The following is a 24,430-nucleotide window of genomic DNA, read 5'->3' on the forward strand; positions in this document are numbered from 1 at the left end:
TAAAAACAATCCTTGCTAAGATAAATTAAGCCTATGCAAATGTGCTTTTCTTTGCCATAAATATAGTATCACACCTCTAATTAACATTATAATATCCACAAAAATTAAATCCAAGTCCAGCCCTAAAACTGAACTAAAGGGCAGGAAATAAGAGCTCTCCCCCAGGGTATCAAGGTAAATTATCAGACAAGCCCAGGACAGATTACATGACTCAGTGAAGCTTTCATATATTTGGGGAGAGCTCCCCCTAAATTTATTATGACCTATTTATGCAAGGACTTGAATCCACGCTGTTACTTGACTTGGACTATGTAACCCTCAGCCCTTCCTTAACTCTCAGCTTTTTAGTTGCATGGAGAGAGGGAGAACTCCTTCCTGGTTTCCCTGGGAATGCCTGCAGAGACAAACACGAGCTTATGCTATTCAGTGGGGAGCAGACTGCTCCAAGCCCCAGAGCACTGTCTCAGGCCAGGCTGGCCCTGAACACACTGAGCTGTGCCTGGTGCTCTGCCTTCCACGGCTGCAGCTCACATGTGTCCAGGGGGCAAGGCACAGAGCCTCAAGGCGCTCCTCAAACAACAACTACTTCACCAGCCCAGAGCACCACACCCAGCTGCAGATGGCTGAAACAGAAGTTTCCCATTTTAATGAAAACTTTATCTCACATGTGAAGCATTGTTTACGAATTCCAGGAGTATCTTCCGCATTACACAGGCCCAGGCACATCTGACTTCTCTTTCTGTAAAGGGGATGGTGAGCTGCCTGTATTTAAAAAAGATCACAGCCTGGATTCTGCTTCAAAAGGGGCTGCAATTCTCAAACCTAGCAGCGGGCACATGCCTTGTTGCTCAAATTTCACTTCCAAGTAGAGCTGGAGTATAATATAAACTGCTCTTTGGATAGAAATCACATCACCTAGGTGCTCAGTACTACCTACTGCCTCTCCCAGCTCTCTGCTCACTTCTAAACAATGCTCAGAGGGAAAAAAGCAGTCATGCAAAAATTTTGAAAATACTTGTCCCAAGGGGCAGCCTCACGTTGAAAGTTAGGCATAGAGAGCAAGAGTTCTTCCTTAATGGTGCTTATGCCAATTTCCTAAATTGAAGGAAAGGAAAGGAAAGGAGCCTTCAGGGTGACAAACTTCCTCAGGATCTCCTCACTAGCACACTCTCCTCAGATCCCAGGGGAGAAGGAGCCCTGTAAGAACTTCAAGATGACCTGTAGTCCCCATCCTTCTGTGCAAATCTTTAAATAGGCATTGTTCTCCAAAATTATGAAAAATTCTCTATAATGGAATTTACCACCTTCCCCAGCTACAAATTCCATAATTTTTCCCATCTTTCTGTTAAATGTTTTCTCAATATTATTCACAAAGAACAAACACCATATTTTTAGAAAGCATATGAAGTGCCACATCAAAGAAAACCCAAAGATTAAATTTCAGACACTACTGCAGAAATGGCTACTACTGACAATAAACACAGAAATAATTGGAGATATGGACTGCACTTCAAACAACCTGGAGTTTACTGTGCTCTGGAAAGGGAAGAGGGACACATGGATGGCTGGAGACCAGCAGAGGTGTACAAATCATTAAAGGTACAGAAAATAAGACAGATGACTCATTAAGTACAGTGGACACTATCACATTTAAGCATCAGACAATACACTTAAAATGAAAAAGCAAAGTACTTTTCATCTAAGGAGCAATTAAATTGCATAACTCATTGCCACAGGGTGTGGAATACATTCCAAGATCATAAAGGGGTTGAAAAAGTAGCCCAATTAAGGAAAGAAAAGTCCATCAGTGACTGGTTCAGATGCATCCTTCAGTTCCAACATCAAACAGGCTGGGAGGGTAAAGGTAACTTTTTAAGCATACAAGTCCCTTTTCTTTATGCATCTGGTGATAGCCACAAGCAAGTTAAAGACATGGACCTTTAATTTGATGTATTGCAACCATTTATGGGTAAAGTTCAGAACCAGTCCAAATTCATAACCCATTTTTACAACCTTAAAGGAGATGGAAACAGGTGTTGGTAGGGAAATGAATGGTGTATTCAGACAAGGTCTGCAATGAGCTTTCCTGTGCATCTCTTGCACCAAGAAGACTTACCTGTGGAAAACCCACTAATTAATTGTTGCCATACACCTTTTGTGGTTTTTGAGCATAGACTACTGTCAAAAAGTGGACAGAGATGACATTTGAAACAAAAAAAGCTGATTTAGAATTTCAGACAAAAATGTACGGAGAACTACAACTGCAATATTGACCTGTATCCAGTGCTTGTAAGCTGAAAATTCATGCCAATAAGTGACTCAATTATGTCAAAATTTGGACACTTGACACTTTAACTGAATGGTCTTAAGGACACAAAGGTGAACATGGAGAGAGAGTCAAAAAAGAAAGAAAAAGATGGGTAAGTAGAAGTTGAACTGGACAGGCTTCACACGAAAAGAAAAACACGATTTTACAATAGTGGGTGCAAGTCAAAGTATGTATGTGTAGAATTAATTTGGAATCGGAATTTAAGGAGGATTATTAGCTGAGTTTTGACTACCTAGCTTTTGTAGTGGTAATAAAAAGTGTTAAATAAAGAGAAACAAACCTTCATTTCACATGAATTTAGAAGTGAATAATTTGTGAGACTACAGTCCATTGACTGGAACGTCTATTTTATTTGACACACAGCTTATTTTAACATCTCTTTGAACACTGTTGAGGAAATGGCACCTCATTCACATTAAAAAAAGTATGTGGGAAAAAGCAGAAAGGAAGAAAAAAGAAAAAATAATTTTCACTCCCCTCAAAATCAGGAGTTAGCCTTTGACCAGAAACATGTCAACATAACTGCTGGCTCCCTGGAGTTGCCAGAACATTGCCATGCCAGTGACACTTCATTTAACATTACTCTCAGCTTCTGGCTGGAACTGAATGAAAACCCCTAATAATGCCCAGAGTGCTATTAAAAACAAACAAAACCAAAATCACAACAGAAAGAGCAACAATAACAAAAAAGCCCAAAATAAAAAACACAACAAAGACCTGGACCAACCAGAAATGTAGGAAGAAAATAAGTCAGCCAAAAGTTACTGATGCTTTAACAAGGAGTGCAGAGTGCTGCTTTATACTTGAACATAATCTTCCTTGTAACAGCAACAACAGGAATGCCTTTTGGGCTGCTTATATTCAGTTTTACAGCAAGTAAGAGGAACAACTCAGAGGGTGTGCCTCTCTTGGCAGTAACTCACTACAGATTCAAGAGTTAGAGATGAAAAAAATACTTATTAGATCATTTTGTCCATCCTTCTATCAGTGGAAGATAGTCCCCTGTAGTATATTTAAGTTCTTTGACCAATCTAAGTTTTCAGTATCTCCATAAATAGAACTTACACCCATTCCCTGAAGAGATAATTTCAAACTCCAGTAACATTCAGTTTGGGGAAGTTTTTAGTAAACATTTGCTTTAAAATTTTCTGCTTTAAAGTCTAATGCAAATTAACAAGATGCTTTTTTTAACATCCAAGTAACATTTCTATGCACTTCATTCACTTTTGGCTACTCAAACATTTTCTTCTTATTTTCCCAAATAATACAGTATTAAGTATGAGATCATTCAGGCTTTGTTAAGTATCTTACAGAAATAGACTCCTGCTTGTCTGACCCAGAAAAATAAGTATTTCCACATGGAAAACGTTACTTTTTACTAAAAATTAAGTAATAGACATGCATATAGAAAATCCAACATGTATATATACAAAAGTAACAAAACCTATTCTTTTTGAAAATTTTACAGGAAATCAATATTGAGGAAGTTTTCTGATGCTATTTCAAGTCCTCAGCCACTGGAGTGCTCCAAGATTGTACTTACAATAAAATTTTATCAAGAGTTTAATCTTCCACTAGACAGGCAAACTGTAAACAACACTTGTGATGCATTCCCCATAACAGGTGACACTGCCAAGCTGCTGCACACAATGCCACAATTATCTAATAATGTTGTCTTCTGTTTGACTGAAGCACCCCTATATCAACCTCACCTTCGGAGATTTTTCTTCATTAATCTTGGAAATAATGTTTTCTCTTACCAATCATTAAGCCTGGACAGACAGCGCATGTTCCTAATGGGGAGGATTCTAGCCTTCAGCTTCCATCACAAGGTTGTTCTTCACCTCACATCCCCCCTTTTGGAGGCTAACAGCTACACCAGCTCCTTGTTAACTTCCCTGCATTCCTTTGAATCTCTATTTGTTTTGATTTTTTTTTCACATAAATTGTGTTCTGAAGTTGTATCATAACTTAAGGCTAAACTAAAGGTTATTCAGAAAAGGAGGACATTTACAAACTCAATTGTAGTTAAAGAAAAAAAACTTAAGCCGGGTTGGCCAGTTTGCTGGCTCACCTGGTTTCTTTGGAGTCCCCCTGCCTCTCCATGAGACTGCAGTGAGAATGTGGGAGCTCCCCAAGTTTAAAGTCAGAAAGCAAGACTTTCAAATCATCTCCATCCTCTCGTACAGGCTGCATGAAAGTTAAAATCCTAGAATCCCATGGAACTAAGCTACTTTTAAAAGGAGAACTTTCATTCTTCTGTATATCAATATTTGAAAGAATGCTTTTGAAATAATAATTATACTACTACTACCACTAAGAATAATAATAATGATGATGCCAGAGCAGTTCTATTTTACTTTAAGGCTCACACCCTCTAGGACTAATGGAAGTTTGTCTTTTTCATCACGAAGCTAGAGCATAAAGAAGAAATGCAATAAAAACTTGCAACAGAAACAAAACAGTCCCTTCCTGGAATGGAATGTTTTGTAGTGGGGCTCCCTCTGCACAGCCCTTAAGTGCAAAAGCAGGAATTTTTCATTTATTTCCATGACAAGTGTACAGTCCTTCATGTGATTGCTTTTACCTGTGCAACCTCCTCGAAGTCTTCATGGCGTTTCTGCAAAGCTCTGGCCCGATGCAGGGATTTTCCCACTCCAGTGTGTTTGCTAAGAAAAGCTTCTCCATGGTTTTCAATCCAATCCAACACCTGTGGTACAGAAGAGAGACACACAGAAATCCTGAGTTGCTGTATTAAATGTTACAACAAAAAGACAATTATTCAAGCATTTGAGAAGCTGTAAAGGCACTGCTTAAAAAGAACTGAACTGCTGGATTAAAACACAATGTTGCCACTGAAGAACATTAATTACATCTCATTTAACTTTTCTCAAGGCAGTAATTAGCTCAAACTAGCAAAACAGTATGATTCAAGATTATATCTGTACTTTGAAGCCTACAAAAGACAACCCCATTTCTCCGCATTCATCAATTTGACAGTAATCTGATCCAAGTGGCAAGACCCCTTGTGAGGGTCTCTCTAATCTGTTTACACCTTCAGCTGACATTTTTCTGCAAGGTTAACATTAATGAAGCTCGCATATTGCTGGTGAATAACACAGTGAAGTTCTACTTTAGATGAGAACTCACTTCACCTTCTACGTATCATTAAGTCAAGAAGTAAGATTCAGTAGTAACTAACTTCAATTAACACAAGAAAAATTAGCTGAAATCATTATGAGATAAATGTCTGTATTCAGAGCATATGAAGGAATATGCTCCAGTTCTTAAGAAGCATCTATCACCTCAAAATATCAGACATAATTGTTTATTGTAAATTTTATCGCTGAAAAAGTGGTGAACAAAAGACATCTTAAAGACCTTTATGCTTCTACCACTGGGTAGAATGACTGGGCTGACAGTTTTATAAACAGTAAAAACTGTACATGTAATTAGCTTCTGTCAGTTAACACAAAAGATTCCAGCACACATACCAAATTTCTGATGAGTGAATGAACAAAAACACCTAACCTCTCTTCAAACTACTACTTCCTAGCCATAACTTAATCCATTAGTTCAGTATGCACATGGTATTTAATTTTTTGGAAGATACTCAAAAGGTTCAAGAACGACATTTAGAATTAAAAACAACAGCACATAAGCAATTATCTGAAGTCAGCTAACCATATCTACACAGCACTTACACTTACCATATCTACACAGCACTTACACAATGCAGAATACCTTAGCATTTACCTTCAGCGTTCTTGTTTCTTTAAAACATTAATATTTTAGTTGGTTTTGAAAATAACTTGCAAAAGCCTGTACTGTGTCTCTTACCTACTAGTGTTCTTTACTCTGATTTCTAAAGTTGGGTGACGTTTCTCCCCAGTTTTCTTTTACTGAAAGTGTAACTGAGTTTAACTAAAGAGAGACTTTTTTTTCCTTCCACACAGATTTGAGAGCCATTCCTGCAACACCACTCTCGATCACATTCAATACACACATAATCCCACACACCATTCCCATGAAAAACATCCATGCTTTCTTTAGAAAAAGAATGAAAACATGGTTTTCTCATTTATCTTGACCATGCAAGTATTTTTCCGTTTGCAAGCTCTCTCCTACTGGACATCTTCAAAACAACAAACAATTCCCTAATACCCCAAAATACAGCCACTTCAAATCACCAACACTTCATTAAATCTCCATACTTAACTTCTGCAATACTTGTTTTCCCAGTAAGTATTGCCAAAAGAATATTATTGTGTTTTAGGTCAACACAAGTTTTCATTTTCTTCTTTCAAGGTAAAATATTGATCAGAAAAAGGAGAGCGAGGAGCTAAACACAGCCTCAGTTATTATTACCAATACTTTTGACTAGTTTCAGGAGACTACTTGTCCCGTTATAAAAAGAGCTGAAAAGAGATATGTTTGGATGAAATAATTAGACTGGACTCTGGAGACTACTAACAGTTACAAGCTAACAAATGAAATCAACAGTAAAATCAGTCCCAGAAAGCATGGGATGAAATGCAGAAAGCAGCCCAGGGAGAATGATTTTTGCTTCGAATAATGCTGAATAACTTCTCAAGGGAAGAAATTGTCATAGAAATTCAGTACACAGATCATGACATAAACCACTCAACTAGAAAAACATTACTGCCTCGAAGTGAAATCAGTATGAATACACATCTCATTAGTGTTCAGTCTTCACACCTTGATTCTTAAAAAAACTGAGGAAGCACTCTTGGGAATTTTACAGCATGTAGAGGCAGAGTCAAGTTAGGCTCTTCTCATCAGTAAGTGCTTTGCATACCACTTCAATCAAAGTACAATACCATTACTGGCACTGATATCAGCCTTTTAGCAACTTACTTCTCCCAGGAAGGGGAAGCAAATGTGTAAGAGTTACAGAAATCATCACACTGAGACACTAAGGACTCTTCTACCAATACTGAAAGCAAATGGAATTCAGTCTGGTACTTAAGTAATCCATAGAAGACTAAGAGGCTCAACACTTTTCAGTCAAAGGGTGCATAGTATCAACCTCCACTGCAGCAAGTTGCTTTAATGATGCAATTAAGTTCTACTGCAGTCTCAGCAAAACCATCCTTATGCCCAGGATCTAGAAAAATGCTTACATTTCTAACTCCCAAAAGAATATATGACAGAAGAAACTACTATGGAAAAACAGCTTCATTTAAAAAAAAATCATTGCTCATGGCTGCAAAATATGTGATATATGCTGCTTGTAGAAGTAAACCTGATCTTTTGCAGATTCATGGTGCTTCTTTGCACCAGTCTTTCCCACATTATTATCCACTCCTCACCCCCCACCCCTTTACCTACTTTGCATACATTCACTATTCTGATCTCCACTTACTTGCTGCTGACATAGCATTCAGAAGGGGAAGATGGAAATATCTGCATTTCTGATCTTCGGACAGTTAAAATGCAGAAATACTCTCTCAAAAAAAGTCCCATTTTACACTGGAACCGCCTTCAAAAGCCACACGGGAATCACACAGTGAAATCATGTTGTTGCTAGCAAGTAGCAAGCATTCATGGCCCGCCCTTCATTACTCAAGGCTGAAATCAGTGACTGTAACCTGTCTTGAGGCAGGCAGATCAAGCAGGAAGCAGCGCATTTATCCAGAAGGGACAGAGAAGACACTCACTATGATCAAATAAATGTATTTTTGGGGGGAAAATACCCCAAGACAAACCAAATCAAAACAACCCCCCCAAACAATAACAACAAAAATAAGTAATCCCTGTCCCACCTCCCCCCCCCCCCAAAAGAAAAAAACAAAATCCTCAAAACACTTCCTACCATCATGTTTTACTAATTTCTGGCTTGCAAGCTATCAGGAGAGTTTTTCAGGCACCAAAACTCCGATCATACAAGTGTCAGCAAGTATCACTCTACCAAAAGCATCATCTTTATGCACAATTTTGACCTTTCATGGCCTAGAAAAGCAGACCATATTGCTGTTCCAAGTCTGCTTTATTGCTTCATATCAGAATAATTCAGCTCTGTTCCTTAGGTGAAAGGCTGAGTATTATCTACTTGTAAGCTTATTAACTCTTAAACATAAAATCATACTTTTACTAGCATGAAGAAGGGCTGAGTGCCAGTGGCCAGACTTTTTTTTTTTAATTAAAATAAAACCCCAATTTTTTAGACGCTAATATACAAACTAACTGGGAACTAGATCTCCCAGCATGCTTCTGCTACCTAAAGTCAAACTTAGAATTCCATTCAGTTTAAGACTGTTATATGTTTTCACATTTCAAATGTCAGATTTTCTGTTATTCACTTATCTACTGTTTTCCTTATTTCATGCACCGCTTTCCTTACTACTTGCTCAGTAGTAGATTAGCAGATGACTCTTGGTGTACTCAAGATACCACCACAATGTTTCTGTTGATTTGGAAAGCTCCACTAGAAACAGCTTTCCAGTGTACAAGAACGTGCAAGACAGAAGAAAAAACCCAATGAGCTTTCTAAGGTGGAAGTAACATAAAGTGAAGTACCAGCTCAACATGGCCAATTCCCTCCTCCAACTCCACTCTGTCACTCACTTAACACTTCCATGAACTGAGTTACTTCATTAATCCAGCAGAGGGAGGAGGAAATCAGACTCATGCCTAAGGACAGTTATAGATTCACTTACAATGCTCTTGGTTGCTTGCCATTATGTGCAAACTAACTATAAACAGTGGAAGAGGGCCACACTTAGCTTATTCTCAAATGAAAAAAAAACCACCACATTTAACTTTACTGACAATAGTTAAAAGATGTTTTTATGTTATCTTCTCAATCAATCTTGAGTTTGTTTAACATTTGAACAAAGAGAGAATGAGCTAACAAAAACTCAAGTATTTTAGAAAGAAAGTTGCTTTGGAGCTCTACATAAACCATTCCAGAACTGTCTCGGATATAAATTAAAATAATACCTCAAACCAGAGTAACGTCATGCATTGAATGGTGTTAATGAGTATTCAAATGAAAAAATAACATTGCTTAGATAAATTAGGATGATCTGATAAAGTTGTTTTGCCTTTTTTTGCAAGAAAAAATAATGTTTTTATTTGAGATCACTTTTTTCCCCGCAGGTAAATTTTCAAAGCTGAGGGAGCTACAATCTCTAAGACATCTGCTGTGGCTATTAGAGTAATCTGTCTGGTATGGATGTTGAATGGTCATTGTCCTACAGATTGACCTGCACTGAAATGCCAGTATGAAAAGTTGTATTATGAAAGGGAACAGCAACCAAAATTCACACTGTGATTCATAATGCAGTGCCAAAAATACTCAATATCTGTAAAGTTAAGTTAAAGCAACATAAAGAGCTATACTTGCACATGCAGCATTTCAGCAATTAACAGTCATTACAGAGATAAACCAAAGGACAGCTCAATCTCTGGCAGTGGTAATTACTGCATACTAAGGGAAGGGCTTAGGAAGACAGCAAGCAAGGGCTGCATCTCTGTACACATCTAGCTTGAAATTTCATGTGGTTGATAAAGATGTGCATTAGGCACAAGGCTGCAGCTTTAAACTGTCAAGAGGATCTCTTTCTACCTTAATTCAATGTCTGTCTTGCAAAGCATACAAAGAAACCACAGGCATAAACAGGATGAAAGAAATTTCACCAACCAGTAGGTAAAGCATGTGCTGAATAATAAGTCAATGCGGATCAACATTCTCGAGTCAACTGGTTCACACTGAAAACTTCTGGTGTACTCACAATCCACATCCATGATTTGGATAGCACATTCCTGATACTGGAAGTTATAAAAATATGTAAAGCTGTCCACTTTGATTTTTTCAAATCTGCAACTACTTCATCTTAAATGCAACAGTTCCAAAGGCTGATGAGTCCAATACAGAGAAGGAAAATCCAGCGTCTTGCTGAAGAACCTGGTGGTGACTGCACAATGACTTGAGTCTAATGATGGGTTATTTGCCATCTTCAAAGAACAAAGCAGTCTGAGACTAACTCCTCCACACCAACAGCCATGATTTAGGATGGAGCAGAAAATGAAAATTTCCTACAAGCATTTTAGGACTCCCAAGATACTAAAAGTAAATAGTAGGAGCAGTACAGTAAGACTCGCAGCATTTAATGAACACCTTCCCCCAGGAAATAAATTGCCTAAAGCCTGGCCTACAGGCCTGAAACTTGAATTATGCACCTGGCAAATTACCTCAGGAGACCCCTTGGCCTAGATTGCCTAAGTAGGTCCTACTTGAACTCAATTCAAACTAGAGGAGGAAGTTTTACCATCCAATCCATACTTTTTAGCACCAGACTGCTGAGAGGACCTACATTTTTCTCTGACAATCAAACTACTGTGTTAATTTCAGTTTCTGAAGATTCCTTATGAAGCCTTTTCAATTTAAGATGTGATTAATTTGTGGGCTCATCACAGAATCACAGCATATTCTTGAGTTGGCCCTTCACTGACTACTCATGCAAGTACCAGCACTGGACACTCCTTACTAGCCACTACTTATGTTGTAATCTTCATGGAGAGCCTCAAGGATTTAGACAATGGCATAATGAATGGAATCTTCTGTTCTCTGTGCCCTTGCTGACCATTCATAACATTCCCTCTGCTTTCTTTCACTTTTTTTGTCAGCTAACACTTTTCATGCCTTTCTACATCCTTTGTCATATCTCAGAGTTGACAATCTGGATAACAGTCTGTCTTCCAATGTATGCTTCTTTTTAGATTAAAAAAAAAGTAATAAAGTTTTGAAGATTTTGTAAAATTTACTGCTAAGTATTTAAGTTATTTTCTTTAATTATATGAAGAGATAGTCACCAGACGTCAAAGAAAGTTCAGTTATCAGGATTGCTCAGTCTCCCCATCATCTGCCTAAATTACCTTTTTCAGCTACTGTAAATGATGAAAATCAGTTATTTCACTCCCAACTGCTCACCCCCAGTATCTTCTTGAAACAGAAAAGTACAAGAAATTTAGCTAAAAGTGCAACTAATTATGATGAAAAAAGATTACTTTAACCAGAACTATGGCTATCTATCTAAAAATCTCCATTCAGAAGTTGTAATTTGTGGATATTATTACACTGAAATGAAAGACCATGATCAGCAAATACTGGCCATCTTTATTTTTTTATGAAGATGAGCTCTTAAAGGAAAATTACTCATGTCTCTGTTAATTGAAGTTCAAAGCTAACATTTTATGCTTATTAAAAATCCATCAAGCAAGGAATTTTATGTTGTTTTACTTTCAAACACAAACGTGTGTCAGAGATACTAATGCCTGTATGTAACTACTAACTTTTACAGATATTGTCATAATAATAAAAAAATAACAGGTAATAACAATTAATTCAAGAACAGTGTTATTATCAAAAAGTAATCTCATCTGTAATTTTTATAATTATAATTATTTAAATTGTTTTAAATGATAATTTTTGTAATTTTTAGAATAACTACTCTCAGGTTTTAAAGAAACACTATTAAGTCAATTAAGTATCACTGAGGATTTAAAACCAAAATTTTACAGAATAACACTATTAATTTTTTGCATGTTACAACAAGAAGCCTTTTTGACACTTCAAGTCCAGAATTTAACCTAGAATGTGAATGTCAGCTTCCAGCACAAACTCAGAACAGCTGCCTATATTAAAAATCTTTTTCATCATATATGACTTAAAGTAAATAAATTAATTTTAAATCAGAACAACATGAAGTGGAACTAACTTTCAACTGTAATTCTTATCCTTAATAGCCAATAGCTAAGTTCTGATAATACAGAGAACTTGGTATCATTCAGTCAATCCCATGCAACTACTCACTTGTTGTACAAAAAACCCCATGGAAATTAGCAGTCAAAACTCACCTGTCAGTGCCATCAGGCTGACAGAATACAAAGGCATTCAGGCAAGTGAAACAAAACCTACCTGCTGAACATCCTGCTGAAAAACGCAAAGCTGAAGCCGCTGGTGCAGGCGGACCTTTCGATGCTGCCAGATGTTTTCCAGTTGGCGCTGGTGATGCAAGACTTCATGGATGACATCCAGGACGTGATGAACTGCTTTGGAGTAGTTGGCAGATGCGGTGAGGGAATCAGAGCTCCCAGGAGTCAAAGGTCTCTGAAGTTTATCAAGGAGTGACTTCCCATCTTGGCTCACCTGACCACCAGAAGGGATGAAGAATTACATGTCTTGCCAAAAGCTTGTTGGGCTACTACTTGGTACCCCACCCCTTCTCTCAGTTCTAAATGTCTTCAAGAACTCAGAGAGCAATGATGAAGACTTATTTTATTGCAGAAATTATTACCTACATGCAGCTGCTATAGGAAAAATATATTCTCCTTCTCTGTAAAATAATTTTAAGAAGTATCACTCTTCTAAATAACAGCCTGTCTTTCCATTTCTTCATTACTTTAAGAATGACTTTCCTTCAGTTTCGGGATTTTTTGTTTGGTTTGAGTTTTTTTGTTGTTGTTGTGAGCTTTTTTAAAAAAAACTAGTTGAATCTAACTTTGAATAAATACTCATCTCTTTCCCTAGTCAACAAAACACCTAAAATTAAGCATTTGTCCAGAATTATCCTTCCAAAACAATCTCTCTCTTCATTTGATATAAAGGTGAACAGGGAGGTTACTTTCCGTAGGTTAATATTTGAAAAATACATTTAAACCAACAGATATAAAACTTAGTACATTATTCAATCTGACACGATTTACAACTTCTAAATTATTACTGTTACTGGTAAGCCAAGGGAAAACTGCTGTTATGGCAAACTTAATTCTGATTAAATCACTTAAACCCTTTCCACATAGCATAGAAAGATACTGTTTTCCAAAATGTGTTTAACTACTGATACTGACAGGAAACATTTGTCATTTCAAACTGTTGTCTTCTCTGATTTATATCACAGCAGAAATATTCAGATTTACCTTGCATGCTAACTAAAAAGCAAAAATCCTCTCTAATCTGGTCACTATCAACATTTAGTGTTAAAACCACTTTTCATTGGTGTTTACCCTGTCAGTCACTTTTAGCATGAAGCTCCGAGAGCTGTTACAATTCAGTATCATTCAGCTACCTGCAAAGAACTTTTCTAACAGCTCATTTAGCAAGTAGGAACAAAAATCATCTGAAACCACAAGACACAAGTATAAAGAATAGCCTGAATCCATCAAATTCACACCATGTCAGAAACACCAAATTTGCCAAGGCCTTCCCCCAGTAGCTCTTTTCAACAATTTCTACTAAGTCTAGGCACATGTTACATTTGTTATTCGGTAGTCAAACAGATCCAAATGAAAATTCTTTTCTGATAATTAGGCTACAAGGGAGTTTATTTCTCAGTTTCAGTTCAAGCTCTTTCATTTTAGAAATGAGCATCAACACAGAGAATGATGCTCACTTCTGAAATTAGCTCCAGTAAAGTCAGGTCAGCAGAAAAAATGCATAGTCCATAGCATAGTTACAATGATACCTTTTTTCTTTTCTGTATTCAGAGGAATTATCTAGTAAATCCTTCAAGTATTTCAAGATAATGGACAATTATCCATTCAGAGTCCATAAAATCTAGGTGAAAAAAAGTTACTGTGACAGCCCCTTGATCTTATTAGTTTATTAGCTTTACAAAACAAATGACTGCACAGATTTTCCTTTGGAGTTAATACACTAAAATTTTCTTCCTTCCTAGTGCATGACTGCCTTAAGATTTCAGTGAGATGTATAACTTTATTTATATATATATATAACTTCATTTAAGGCACATCTGTTGGATTTTTAGGCATACCAGTTGTCTCATCCCGTAAGCTAGTAAGTTGCTTTACTAGTAATATACAGTAATTACCCTCAGTAAAATCAGACTGTCTAGTCTTAAAAGCATTTACTTTCTTAAAATTACTGTCTTCTACCTTACAACCAAGCCGTGTTGTCAAGACATTGCAATCTAAAATGAATGACAGTGTTGTGATTCCCAAAGTGTTGCTCTCTCTCTTCCCCCACTGTTCATTCATCACAAAATGAAAGGAGCTCCGTACTGTAACAGAAATGAAGTAATACATCTAATAATGATAAGCAATAGCTCTGTAATATCCTGACACAGAAATATGCCTCCATCAATCTTCAAAAAGGAAGGCACGTTTGGAAAAAGCAAAATTAAACCTTCTGCCCAGAGGAGGAACACAAGTTGTACATACACATACACTTATTACTTCTGCACCAGTTCTGGTTGCTAAAGACAAAACTGGTTTTTTACCAGATGGGGGAAAGTAATGACTAGAAATCAGAAGAAAGGCACTTAGTTCTCTTTTATCCCTTTGAGCAGCACCAGTGAAGATTTTGTTAAAATATCTAGCTAGCCTAAAGTCAAAAGCTACAGCTTTGAAATCCTAAATAAATTTTCAAGGTACATCGCAAAGCAATTCTATAATCTACCAGTCTAATTTCTTTTCTTTATGCATCACCAGCAAGCAAACATTATTTAACATGCTAATCCTAAACAGTACTTATTTACACTTAACAGCAGGCTCATCCAGTCACATCCCTGACAAGAAACAAAGAACTCACACAAAACCAACTCAAACCAAACAGAACCAGCTAGAAAAAATTATACCTCAGCCCTTCATAATCACTATTCTTGAGAAATCTAACCTTCCTCCTCCTTGCTGGACTCTCATGAAGCATTCATCCCAGACTGCCTCTCCACATAAATCTGTTACAATCATGCTATGTCTCTGTCCCTCCCAATGATCAAAGCTTACAATGAAGTCAAGAAACGTTACTACAAAACATGCTTTCAAGAATGAGTTAAAAGAGTTACATGTAGGTAAAACTGCAATATTATCAGGTGTGACAGTATGTCATTAGATCAGTTGACACAGAAGCATGGCACAGAGCAAAAATAGGGATATCAATGTGTATTTTACACAAAAGAACAAGAATTCATGGACCTTGGCCATCTAACTCAAGGTCACAAAGTTTATGCAGGCCCTAAGTTGGCAGGTACTCAAAACACCCGGTTTTGATACACTACCAATAGGACAGATGATCAGCACTAAACTTACCCTCCCTTACTGCTAAATGAAATGTGACCTGACTTAGGATTCAGTTTCCTATAATAAAGTTGGTTCATCAGAAAGTAGTTTTAACTTTAATGTAATGTATAAATCACAACCATTAATTAAAACCCACATAACTTCCTTTTAAAGACAGGTGCAAGCTGTGGCCTAAGCTATCCTGGGTCCACTGATCATTTTTACCATGATTTAACCAAACATGGAATTTCAGTACAGAACTCCTGTATTTAATCCAGAACAACATCAGTCCAATTGAAAAGCAAAAACAGTTTTACCCAACAATGAGAACAACCCTGACAGAAGGAGGAAAGACAAGTAAAATAGGATATGCAGAAAACACCTGTTAGCTAATAATAGTGAATACCACTTTGATTTCTGCTAAGTAATGCACAACAGAAAACTCCAAATTTGAAAGAAAGCAAATGGATAGTTGAGTCATCATTTTATAGATCACCTTCAGAATAAGCATTTATTTTATCTTATATTTTATCCTAAGTTGTAAATACAACTACTAGAAATAGTGACAATAGTGTGTGCTGAGTCCAAGATTAGAGCACCAGCACAGGATATGCTAATCTTACAAATGCTGACTACACAGGCATCCTTAGCTCATTTAAGTGTCTGCAAGGTTGATGAGACTAAGTGCATTACCTGCTGGCTTCTCAAGTAACATCCTTTGGTAGTTAAGGTTTTTTGGTGAGGCAATTTCAGAGATGGATTTTCAAAATACACTTAGAGAAATCCACACCAACAGAATACCTTCCCAAAGAATGCCCAGCTAACTTCCCTTGAAGTAAATGCCTAAACAATAGTATCCCACTGCTATTAAAAGGCAGTAACATGAAAATGCAAATTAAAACATATTTAGTACTTTAGCGTTCCAAGGGTTGTTTATACCACACATGGTTAAATCTATCCTTTTAATTTCTTTCCCAAGGTTACAGGGAGGACTTTAACATTTCACTTTTGAACAACAATAGCAAAATCTATTCATATAAAATTTAAAAATAAGTTCAGTGCTCGAGTTTCCAACTAACTCCTAATGCAACAAGTGCTGAATCATGATCCAAACTTAACATGACACAATTTTATCTGAGGAAACAAACAAAACACTGACCTCAGAGTAAGCCAAAGTAATGTGCTCATATATCCCTTGATGATGATGGATAGCATCTTCTAAATCTTGCAGCTCTGAGGGAAGCTCCACCTCACCACAGGCTTTACACCATGAGTCCACATTGCTCATGTACTGCAACAAAGAGACATTCGGCTTTGATTTCGGGTTCTACCATGAAGTACACACATGATGGTGACATACAAAAGTACATTCATCTGCATGACACACACTGAAAAGGCCTCTTTTAAGCAAAAAGTCTTTACAGTATTTCTCTCCTAAAGAACCAGAAATTTATATCAGAATAGAAAGAAACATTCAAGTCTGACTATACTTGTGCTTTTAGGTATCTGAAAATTGTGTTTTTAGGTATCTGAAACTCATTGAGCTGTTAGGAGACAGGCAGGCTTAGCTGGATGCTGTCAGTCTTCAGAACCAATTTAACTGTTGGCAATAGTGATGCTTCAAGTTTACTCTTGCTCCTTTTCTTGACTTTGCAGCTAAGAAGTTTCCTTCATCCTGCACCTAGCACTTCAAAAACACAAAACCCAACTAAGGTCTTGTTTACACAAGGAAGTAAAACATGCTACTACTTTCAAGTCCAGACCCTTGGTTTTTACCCATCAGCTTCCTGTGCAGACACTCATGGTATCATGAGGTCTATCACCTCACCTCTTTTTAATCTTCAGAGAAAACCATGTTACTTTGCACATGCACACAAAGAATTACTGGTGAACCATTCACTGAAACACTCCATCTTTTGCTGGAAAGAGGTTATCAAGGAAGCAAAGCAGTGTCAGGGCACAGCGAATTCACACCTCAGTCCCCAAAGAACTAACTTCTACATGCAGAGAAGCACTAAATCCATTTGGCAAGCTACTACAGCAGCAAGCATGTAAGGGATTTACAACTTAAGTGGAGGTCTCTTAGGACTAGCATTGAACTTTGAGCACACAGCTATATCAGCATAGTTGCTTGAGTCAAGCCTTTCAGGGGAAATTGAGGATACTGCAACAGAAATCTCTTCTGCAGACAATTTAACTTATCTCTGAAGCTAAGCTGTCTTGATAAACAAGAAACTGCCATCACAGCTATATGCAAACCAGAAGTTCTGCCAACTTACTTCTTCGCTGCTAGGGGGCATGAATTTTATACCCCTGTTATGCTAGGAAGAGAAAGAGGAAAAACAATCTGTTTTTCCATGAGTTTTCATGTGTTGAACCTAGTACAGCCAAGCATATGTGAGCTCTGTAAAGTAAATTTCCTCTATTCATATCAAGTTTGAGACTCAGAAGTTATGAGACCAGGCCTTTAATTCCATCATACATATCTTAATTCTTGGAGCACAAGTAGTCTTTTGAGGAAAAGCTAATTAATAGATCACTTCTGGTACTCTTCTATTGTTTGACAGCTGCACAGAAGGGTGGTGGAGTACATAGCTCTAAAATACTTCTTTAATTCTCACTAAGGGCCAGTTTAAAAAATCCCTAAGGTTAAGCACTGAATATTAACAGAAGCTCCATGTGCACCAGTGAGCAGGCCCTGATAGCTGGTACAGCCTTCACTGTGCCTGACAGGAGGCAGTGACCCTTACCTGTCACTTGCAAGAGAAAACATGCATTCAAGAAGGGTGTGTTTTTTTCTTGGGCTGCCTACATTTTAATCTTTTTATGTAGGCCAAGCGTCACCAGTCTCTAAAGGGGTCATTCCTCACATTCCAAACCCTCTATCCTTGAACTTGCTCTCCAGTGTTAATGAAACAGCTAATATATCACAGGCAGGTATCTTACAAATCAACTAGGGCAATCCATCGCAGCTCATCATAAAATGAAAACTGCAAGGAGGAGCAATTAAAAGTACATTAATCCCAGCAGATGCTGCACTATTTTCTCTCATTTTTATCTTTCCTTCTGTTCACACTTATATTCAGTAGTAAAGAAGGTAACACTGACCCTTGCTATAGTTGCCCAGCACACAATCACACAAAAAACTTAATCCCTTGACTTCTGATTAGCGTAATTTATTATTTTTGTTATGAAAAATGACCACATTTGAGTCAAGGTATACCTACCTGTTCAAATTTCATTCATCTCTCTCCTACAAGTATAGCTCAAAGGCTTACATGCAAACCCAAATGACCCAAGTAATTAGAAAAGCATCAACATTAACAAGGTACTGAACTGTGTCTATCAAAAGCTGACTGCCAACTTTTCTAGCAGAAGACAATTGTTTAATCTCATTTTTATATAGCTTTTCTGTAAAACCAGCTGAAAGGACATGTTGCAGTGACATCATTTTATTATATTAGTCTGTTTAAGGACATTAAGCCAATGCCACCACTAACACAATGAAAGTTTGCATCTTAATACACTCCACTTCTAATGTCTAGATATTTATCAAGTTAAATATCCATGTAGCAGAAATCAGGGAAAAATATCTTAATATCAACTGTATCGCCTCTGTTTCTGAAGTTTCCAGCACCCAAATGCTTCCTTCATTCATTCCAAGTTAAAGTTATATGACACATGAGACCTTTCCTTGGATATAATTTAGCAAGGCAAAATGAAAGAAAAGTATCTACATACAGCACATCAGCCATACCCATCCAAGAGCCTCTGCTCTCTGAACACACCAGGGATGCCCAGAGCAGACACACTATAAGATCAGCAGGTGACTCAACTGCACACACACAGCAACTTCTTCAGAACTGAACTCCCCTGAGGGCAAAACATGCTTTTGCCATTAAGATTATTAACTTGGGGATATTTATTCCTATTTCCCTTACATGTACCTCTTCTCTGGCAGTTACACATGGTTAATGACTTAATTAAAATAATTGGTATAGGCCTAAAGCTAAAATGTTTTTTTTGCATAGGAGGAATCTCCTATGGAATACTAAGTAAACATCTCCCACCACAATTTCAGATTCAGAAGGCAGTTAATTAACTTCTCAACTTTCAGGCCACTTCAACTTATGCTTTCTGGAAGCAATTATCATGAGTTAAATCTTGACACTCAAGGACTGATGGGAGTTGAGTGGTGAGGACAGTAGAAGAAGTGACAGCTTCTAGATGTAGAAAAGGCATTATATAGATACTTAAAAGCCTTATATACTTAAGCATTTCAGTCCACTTCATTTTTATTCATATAGCTAATTTGTTTGTTTTATCTTGCACTGATGTAGGCAAAGCTGTGGAAAATTTAAGGCCAATGGGCTAAACTGAGGAGAACAAAGTTTTGTTTGAGTATTGAAATTGGCAGAAAAAAATATTCAGGCTTGTCAACCTTTTCAATCACTTTTTGCACTTTTGTCCAAAGCAAAAGCAAAGTGCACAACTCCCCATTCCAGCATATAAACTTGATGCCCTCTCCATTTACTAACCTGCTCAGCTTTTTGATGGAAGATGGAGGACATGTCCAGTAACGTGCTACGTTCTTCCAAGGCTGCAGCAAATGCCTTCCATTCCTGTTCCAGCTGACTGGCAATCTGTTTGATTTGCTGTGAAGCGTAATGCCCAGACTCGATCAGGCGGCTTGCTACTGACATGATGCGGCTTATGTTTACATACACATTCTGTGGAGAAGAAGGGGAAAATCAGTGCAAGTCAGCAGACTAATTAAATACAGAAGCATATTCCTAAGAAGTTCTACTTTATTACAGTACTGATCAGTAGTCTGGTTTTATTTGGCAAGCTTATGCATGCCAAACTTTGGCATCTAGGTGTATAATGTAGCAGCCTATCCATAACTGACAAGTGAGAATTATGACTTTAAATAATCAGTCTAAAACTCATGTAAACAATCAGCTTAAGCCAATTTATATTACATGAAGACACATTACAATAAAGAGGAAGAAATAACCATATTTTACAACAACCTGAATAAAAATGTTTACTTGAATGTTGACTTGAATTATAAAAATTCAAGTCAACAAGATAGTCAGACACACACAATATAGGAAAATTGAAGTATCATTGCTAAGTTCTTGATCCATCCACAATATGCAAGTGTGCAACATCTGTGAACCTTTACATCAACTTTGAAAGTAACTTTTAAAGAAACAAAATAAAGAATTCTGAGCTACAAGAAGCTTAACAGTTTTACACTTTATTTGCTTGCTGCTATACTGCCTTAGAACTAGCATTTAAAATTAGACAAAGACCAAGGTGAGAAGTATTCTCCAGCATACTGGCATAAGTCATTGATGGCTCTTAGGCAATCTAATTTTCAGTCAAGAGTTTCTGATTCCCGTGAAGTAAAACGATTGAAAGTTTTTGCCACCAAAAACTTCCTGAGTAACTCTTTCAGAGCTACATGCGTGTAACACAGAGTTGACGCTTTCTTCAAATTGGGCAGACTCCCATGCATCTAGAATGAAGTTGCTAGAATCACAGGATTGTTGAGGCTGGAGATTACCTAGTCCAACCACCAGACATTGAGCAAGTCAGGTGGAACCATGACCTGCTGGCATCCAGCCATTGCCCAGAGCTTGACACTGACTGGCTGGAGCAAGTGTTACAGCTCCTCCAGGCTTCACTGTCCAGACCCATCTGAGTGGCAATTAGGACAGGTCCCTACTGATTGTAAACTGTATGCATGTATGCAAGCAGGAGCACACCTGACACAGCCTACAGCTCAGGCTGGTCTGCTCAGTAAACTAGCACAACAGTTGTTTGTCTTTCCTTTCTGCACAATACTACCTCTTACTTTTTTACATTATCCCACACATCTATGTTCTACTTTTTAAGCACAGCCAAACAACTGTACAGACTACAAATCTGCTATTTCCAATAAATTTTAAAAGACTGGAGAGCATTTAGGCCTATTAAAAGTGTATGTAGCATAAATGCAAGACTGCTAAACAAATACAGAAAGCCCTTAGATGGTCTTTACAGTTGTGAGAAGAAACAAGTGCCAAAACAGAAAAGAACAAAGGCTATAGTAGACTGCCATTTGAACTCTTTCTGTAACATAATAAAACAGTGTTGGAAATTCTGAAACAGCAGTTAAAAATGAACACAGCACTATAAACATGAAGAAAAACAAATTGAATCTCAGCTGTGGTTAACATGCATTCATTTTCCCATGGCAATCAGGCTTCACACGTCTGGACGAATACAGCCTATAGCAGCATGAATATGAATTAAAAATGCTGACAGTTGAATGCTTTCCAAGCTATGTACACCACATTCCTTGCCTCAAAACAAACAAACAAAAAAAAAACCAAAAAACAACGTACAATAATCTAAACCTTTTACCTCACTACATGATATATCTACCAAAGTTTTAAGTGTCAGTATTTTAGAATGAAATGACCCAAATGAAATAGATTTAGTTAAGGAGGAAAAGAATCTCTAATAGCAACTCACTACAATCAGACTGCCTTTAATTGACCCTTGAAGGTCAAAAAGTTTTGTTCCATTTCCTACAAGGACAGGCAATTCCAGTGTCATTATTATAAGACAACTGCATATTTTGCACACTGCTTGAGAGATAAGAAACAGTTACAAGTGAGCTGTTGCTCATTTACCAGAGACTAGTATCTTATTTATTGTATGCATTTACAACCTGGTTTTAGTTAAGGAAGCAACAGCTTGGATGCAATAACTGGTATAGTCTTCTTTAGTGGCCTCATTTACACCACCTGCAGCTTCTACATGTGTATCAACTGTCTCAAAGGTGAAGGGCAATGCGATATTGCATTTCTTTAATTGTGATACACACAATTATTGTAACAAGACTTAAAAGGTAACAATTTAAGTCACTGCATAATAAAATGTTTAGTTATGATACAAGCGTACTTAGCATGATTGTCTTCTCTAAAATGCTTTTTAGCCAGAAGCGGAAAGGACACCTTACAATATCTGGAAAATTCCTCATTGCAGATTTCCCCTCTTAAGAGAGTATACAAATAAAAAAAAAGGCATTGCTCAGCAAAGCAATACAGATTAGTTGCCTAACTGTGCTGTGTTATTCTTTGGCGCATGCCTGAAAGGCAAACACAGGAAAAATAAAGGTGACAGCCTATCAGCTAACTGAACTTATGCCACGCTCACACAAAATAAAGCTGGCAGGTGACCTGACGGTTCCATTTTATTTCCTGATTTTCCCAGATCCGTTTAGAAAATGTTTGTTAAGCTCCAAGATTTCCAACAGCAGTTTTCTGACACAGAGGCTATAATGCATTCAGTTTTAAATGCAATCAAACTCAGTGACATGGTCCATAAGCATCATAACTGGCACCTCTATATAGACTGTAGTGAGCTTGAACTATTTTACTGTGATACCATGAATTTAACAATGGCATTTTCAAATCATCTGCCACCTCACAAACAAATAAATGACCACCAAAACATGGTGTAGTATTAATGTATGAATTAACACCTGTTTTAATGATTTACATGTTTTCCAACATTTCTTCTAGTATCAGTTTTGAAGCAAGAGGAAAACTGTCAGTTTGGGAATACAAATTTCAACAATGAGGGATGCGGGACAACTAAGGTAAAACCTGATCTATTCCCTTGAAAAAATATAAACTTGGCAACATCCAAGCTGCAATTAAGGAAAGTGTTTAATGTGTTCTTCAACTACAAGGATCCTTTAAATATTCACAGGTAACCATTTAAACACTGCTATCAGCACTGGAACACATACAATATAATTTCACTCCAATTTTCTTCAAATATCCAATTTCTTTCCTAATTTTTCACAGTGGACCTGAGGAATCTTACTGCAATACTATATAGTCCAACACCAGCATTACTTTCCTCCTTTCTTTACTTTTCACTCACATTTACTTAATCATAGTAAATGCCCATGCCTTCAAACTCTCCCTACAGCCACACCACTTTCATGTATGTGTTTCCGATTACAACACTAAGTATGGGGCTCTGAACTGGACCTAGCTTTCTAGTAGGACCAACTGAATCAGAGCATTTTCTTTACAAATCTGAAGTTCAGCCACACTAATAAGTACCAAGAGTGAAATAAGATTTTCTTTTTAGTAACACCACTGTCTGTTCCCTTAGTTTGTGATTCATTAACATGAAAGTACTTGTTGCTGTATTAACACCTCAGTAACTGACTGCTTTTTAAAATCTGTTTACTTGCTTCTTCCCTCTTAAGGATTGCACAGTTAGCCTGTTCTATTTAGTCTTGCTGACTTTGGAGTGCTCCTCAGAAGCTGAAAATAGCCTGAACTCATTTTACCTTTTCAGTCTATTCTCAGGCTGGTGGCATCCAGACATTGTGTCTAAGCATTAACTGTTCAGGCACCGTAAAGATTCTCTTAGAGATGTACACCTGTGGTCTTGCTCTCATTTGCCCAAATCCTGAGAACCAAGGGCAGTCTAGAATTCACATGGTGCTCTAGTCTATCTCAAGACACAAATATGAATGGCTAAATAAAACCACATATTTAAAGTAAAAAGAATCTCAGGGGTGAAATATGTCAGCTGTACAAAGGAGGAGGAAACAATTACACTACCTCTAAGCTAAGGTGAGTTTACCTCACCTGACTTTCTTCATGCTTTCATTTGTACCAGTCCCTGTGGCTGGATTTGAGCAAGACATCTTTTTAACTCTGCAAACCTAGCGATATTCAATTGTTGTGCTCGCACTTCTATTTTAACATCCCAAAGCCCTCACCAGTGCTCATCTCTGACACTCTCTTTTTGGATAGCATTCAGGATTTGATTACTACCTTGATAAAATGTTTTAGTGTATGCAAACAGCCTGTTCTGAGAACATTAATCAACTTCGCAATACGCCTACAACTGAGATAGGAGTTTTTGGATTATAGTTAATAAAATGTAACTTCTACTCATATCCTATCAATGCTGAGACAAGAAGCAGTCATAGCACATCCTTTAATAGTAGCATGTGTCAGCTTTCTCCAAACAAAG

The 24,430-nt window shown here is 37.3% G+C and overlaps 1 protein-coding gene across 1 annotated transcript in view; it reads right to left on the reverse strand.

Moving 5' to 3' along the window:
* Positions 1 to 24,430, reverse strand: part of TRIO (trio Rho guanine nucleotide exchange factor) — a 248,319-nt gene that overhangs the window by 137,277 nt on the left and 86,612 nt on the right. The window contains exons 7-10 of the mRNA XM_059485968.1: positions 19,909 to 20,100; positions 16,530 to 16,661; positions 12,273 to 12,503; positions 4,917 to 5,039 (exon numbers count right to left, since the gene is read on the reverse strand). Of these exons, the coding sequence (XP_059341951.1) occupies positions 4,917 to 5,039; positions 12,273 to 12,503; positions 16,530 to 16,661; positions 19,909 to 20,100 (678 nt within the window). The remainder of the gene's footprint in view (positions 1 to 4,916; positions 5,040 to 12,272; positions 12,504 to 16,529; positions 16,662 to 19,908; positions 20,101 to 24,430) is intronic.

This window comes from Ammospiza nelsoni, chromosome 1 (genome assembly GCF_027579445.1).
Source record: "Ammospiza nelsoni isolate bAmmNel1 chromosome 1, bAmmNel1.pri, whole genome shotgun sequence".
In the NCBI taxonomy this organism is placed as follows: domain Eukaryota; kingdom Metazoa; phylum Chordata; class Aves; order Passeriformes; family Passerellidae; genus Ammospiza; species Ammospiza nelsoni.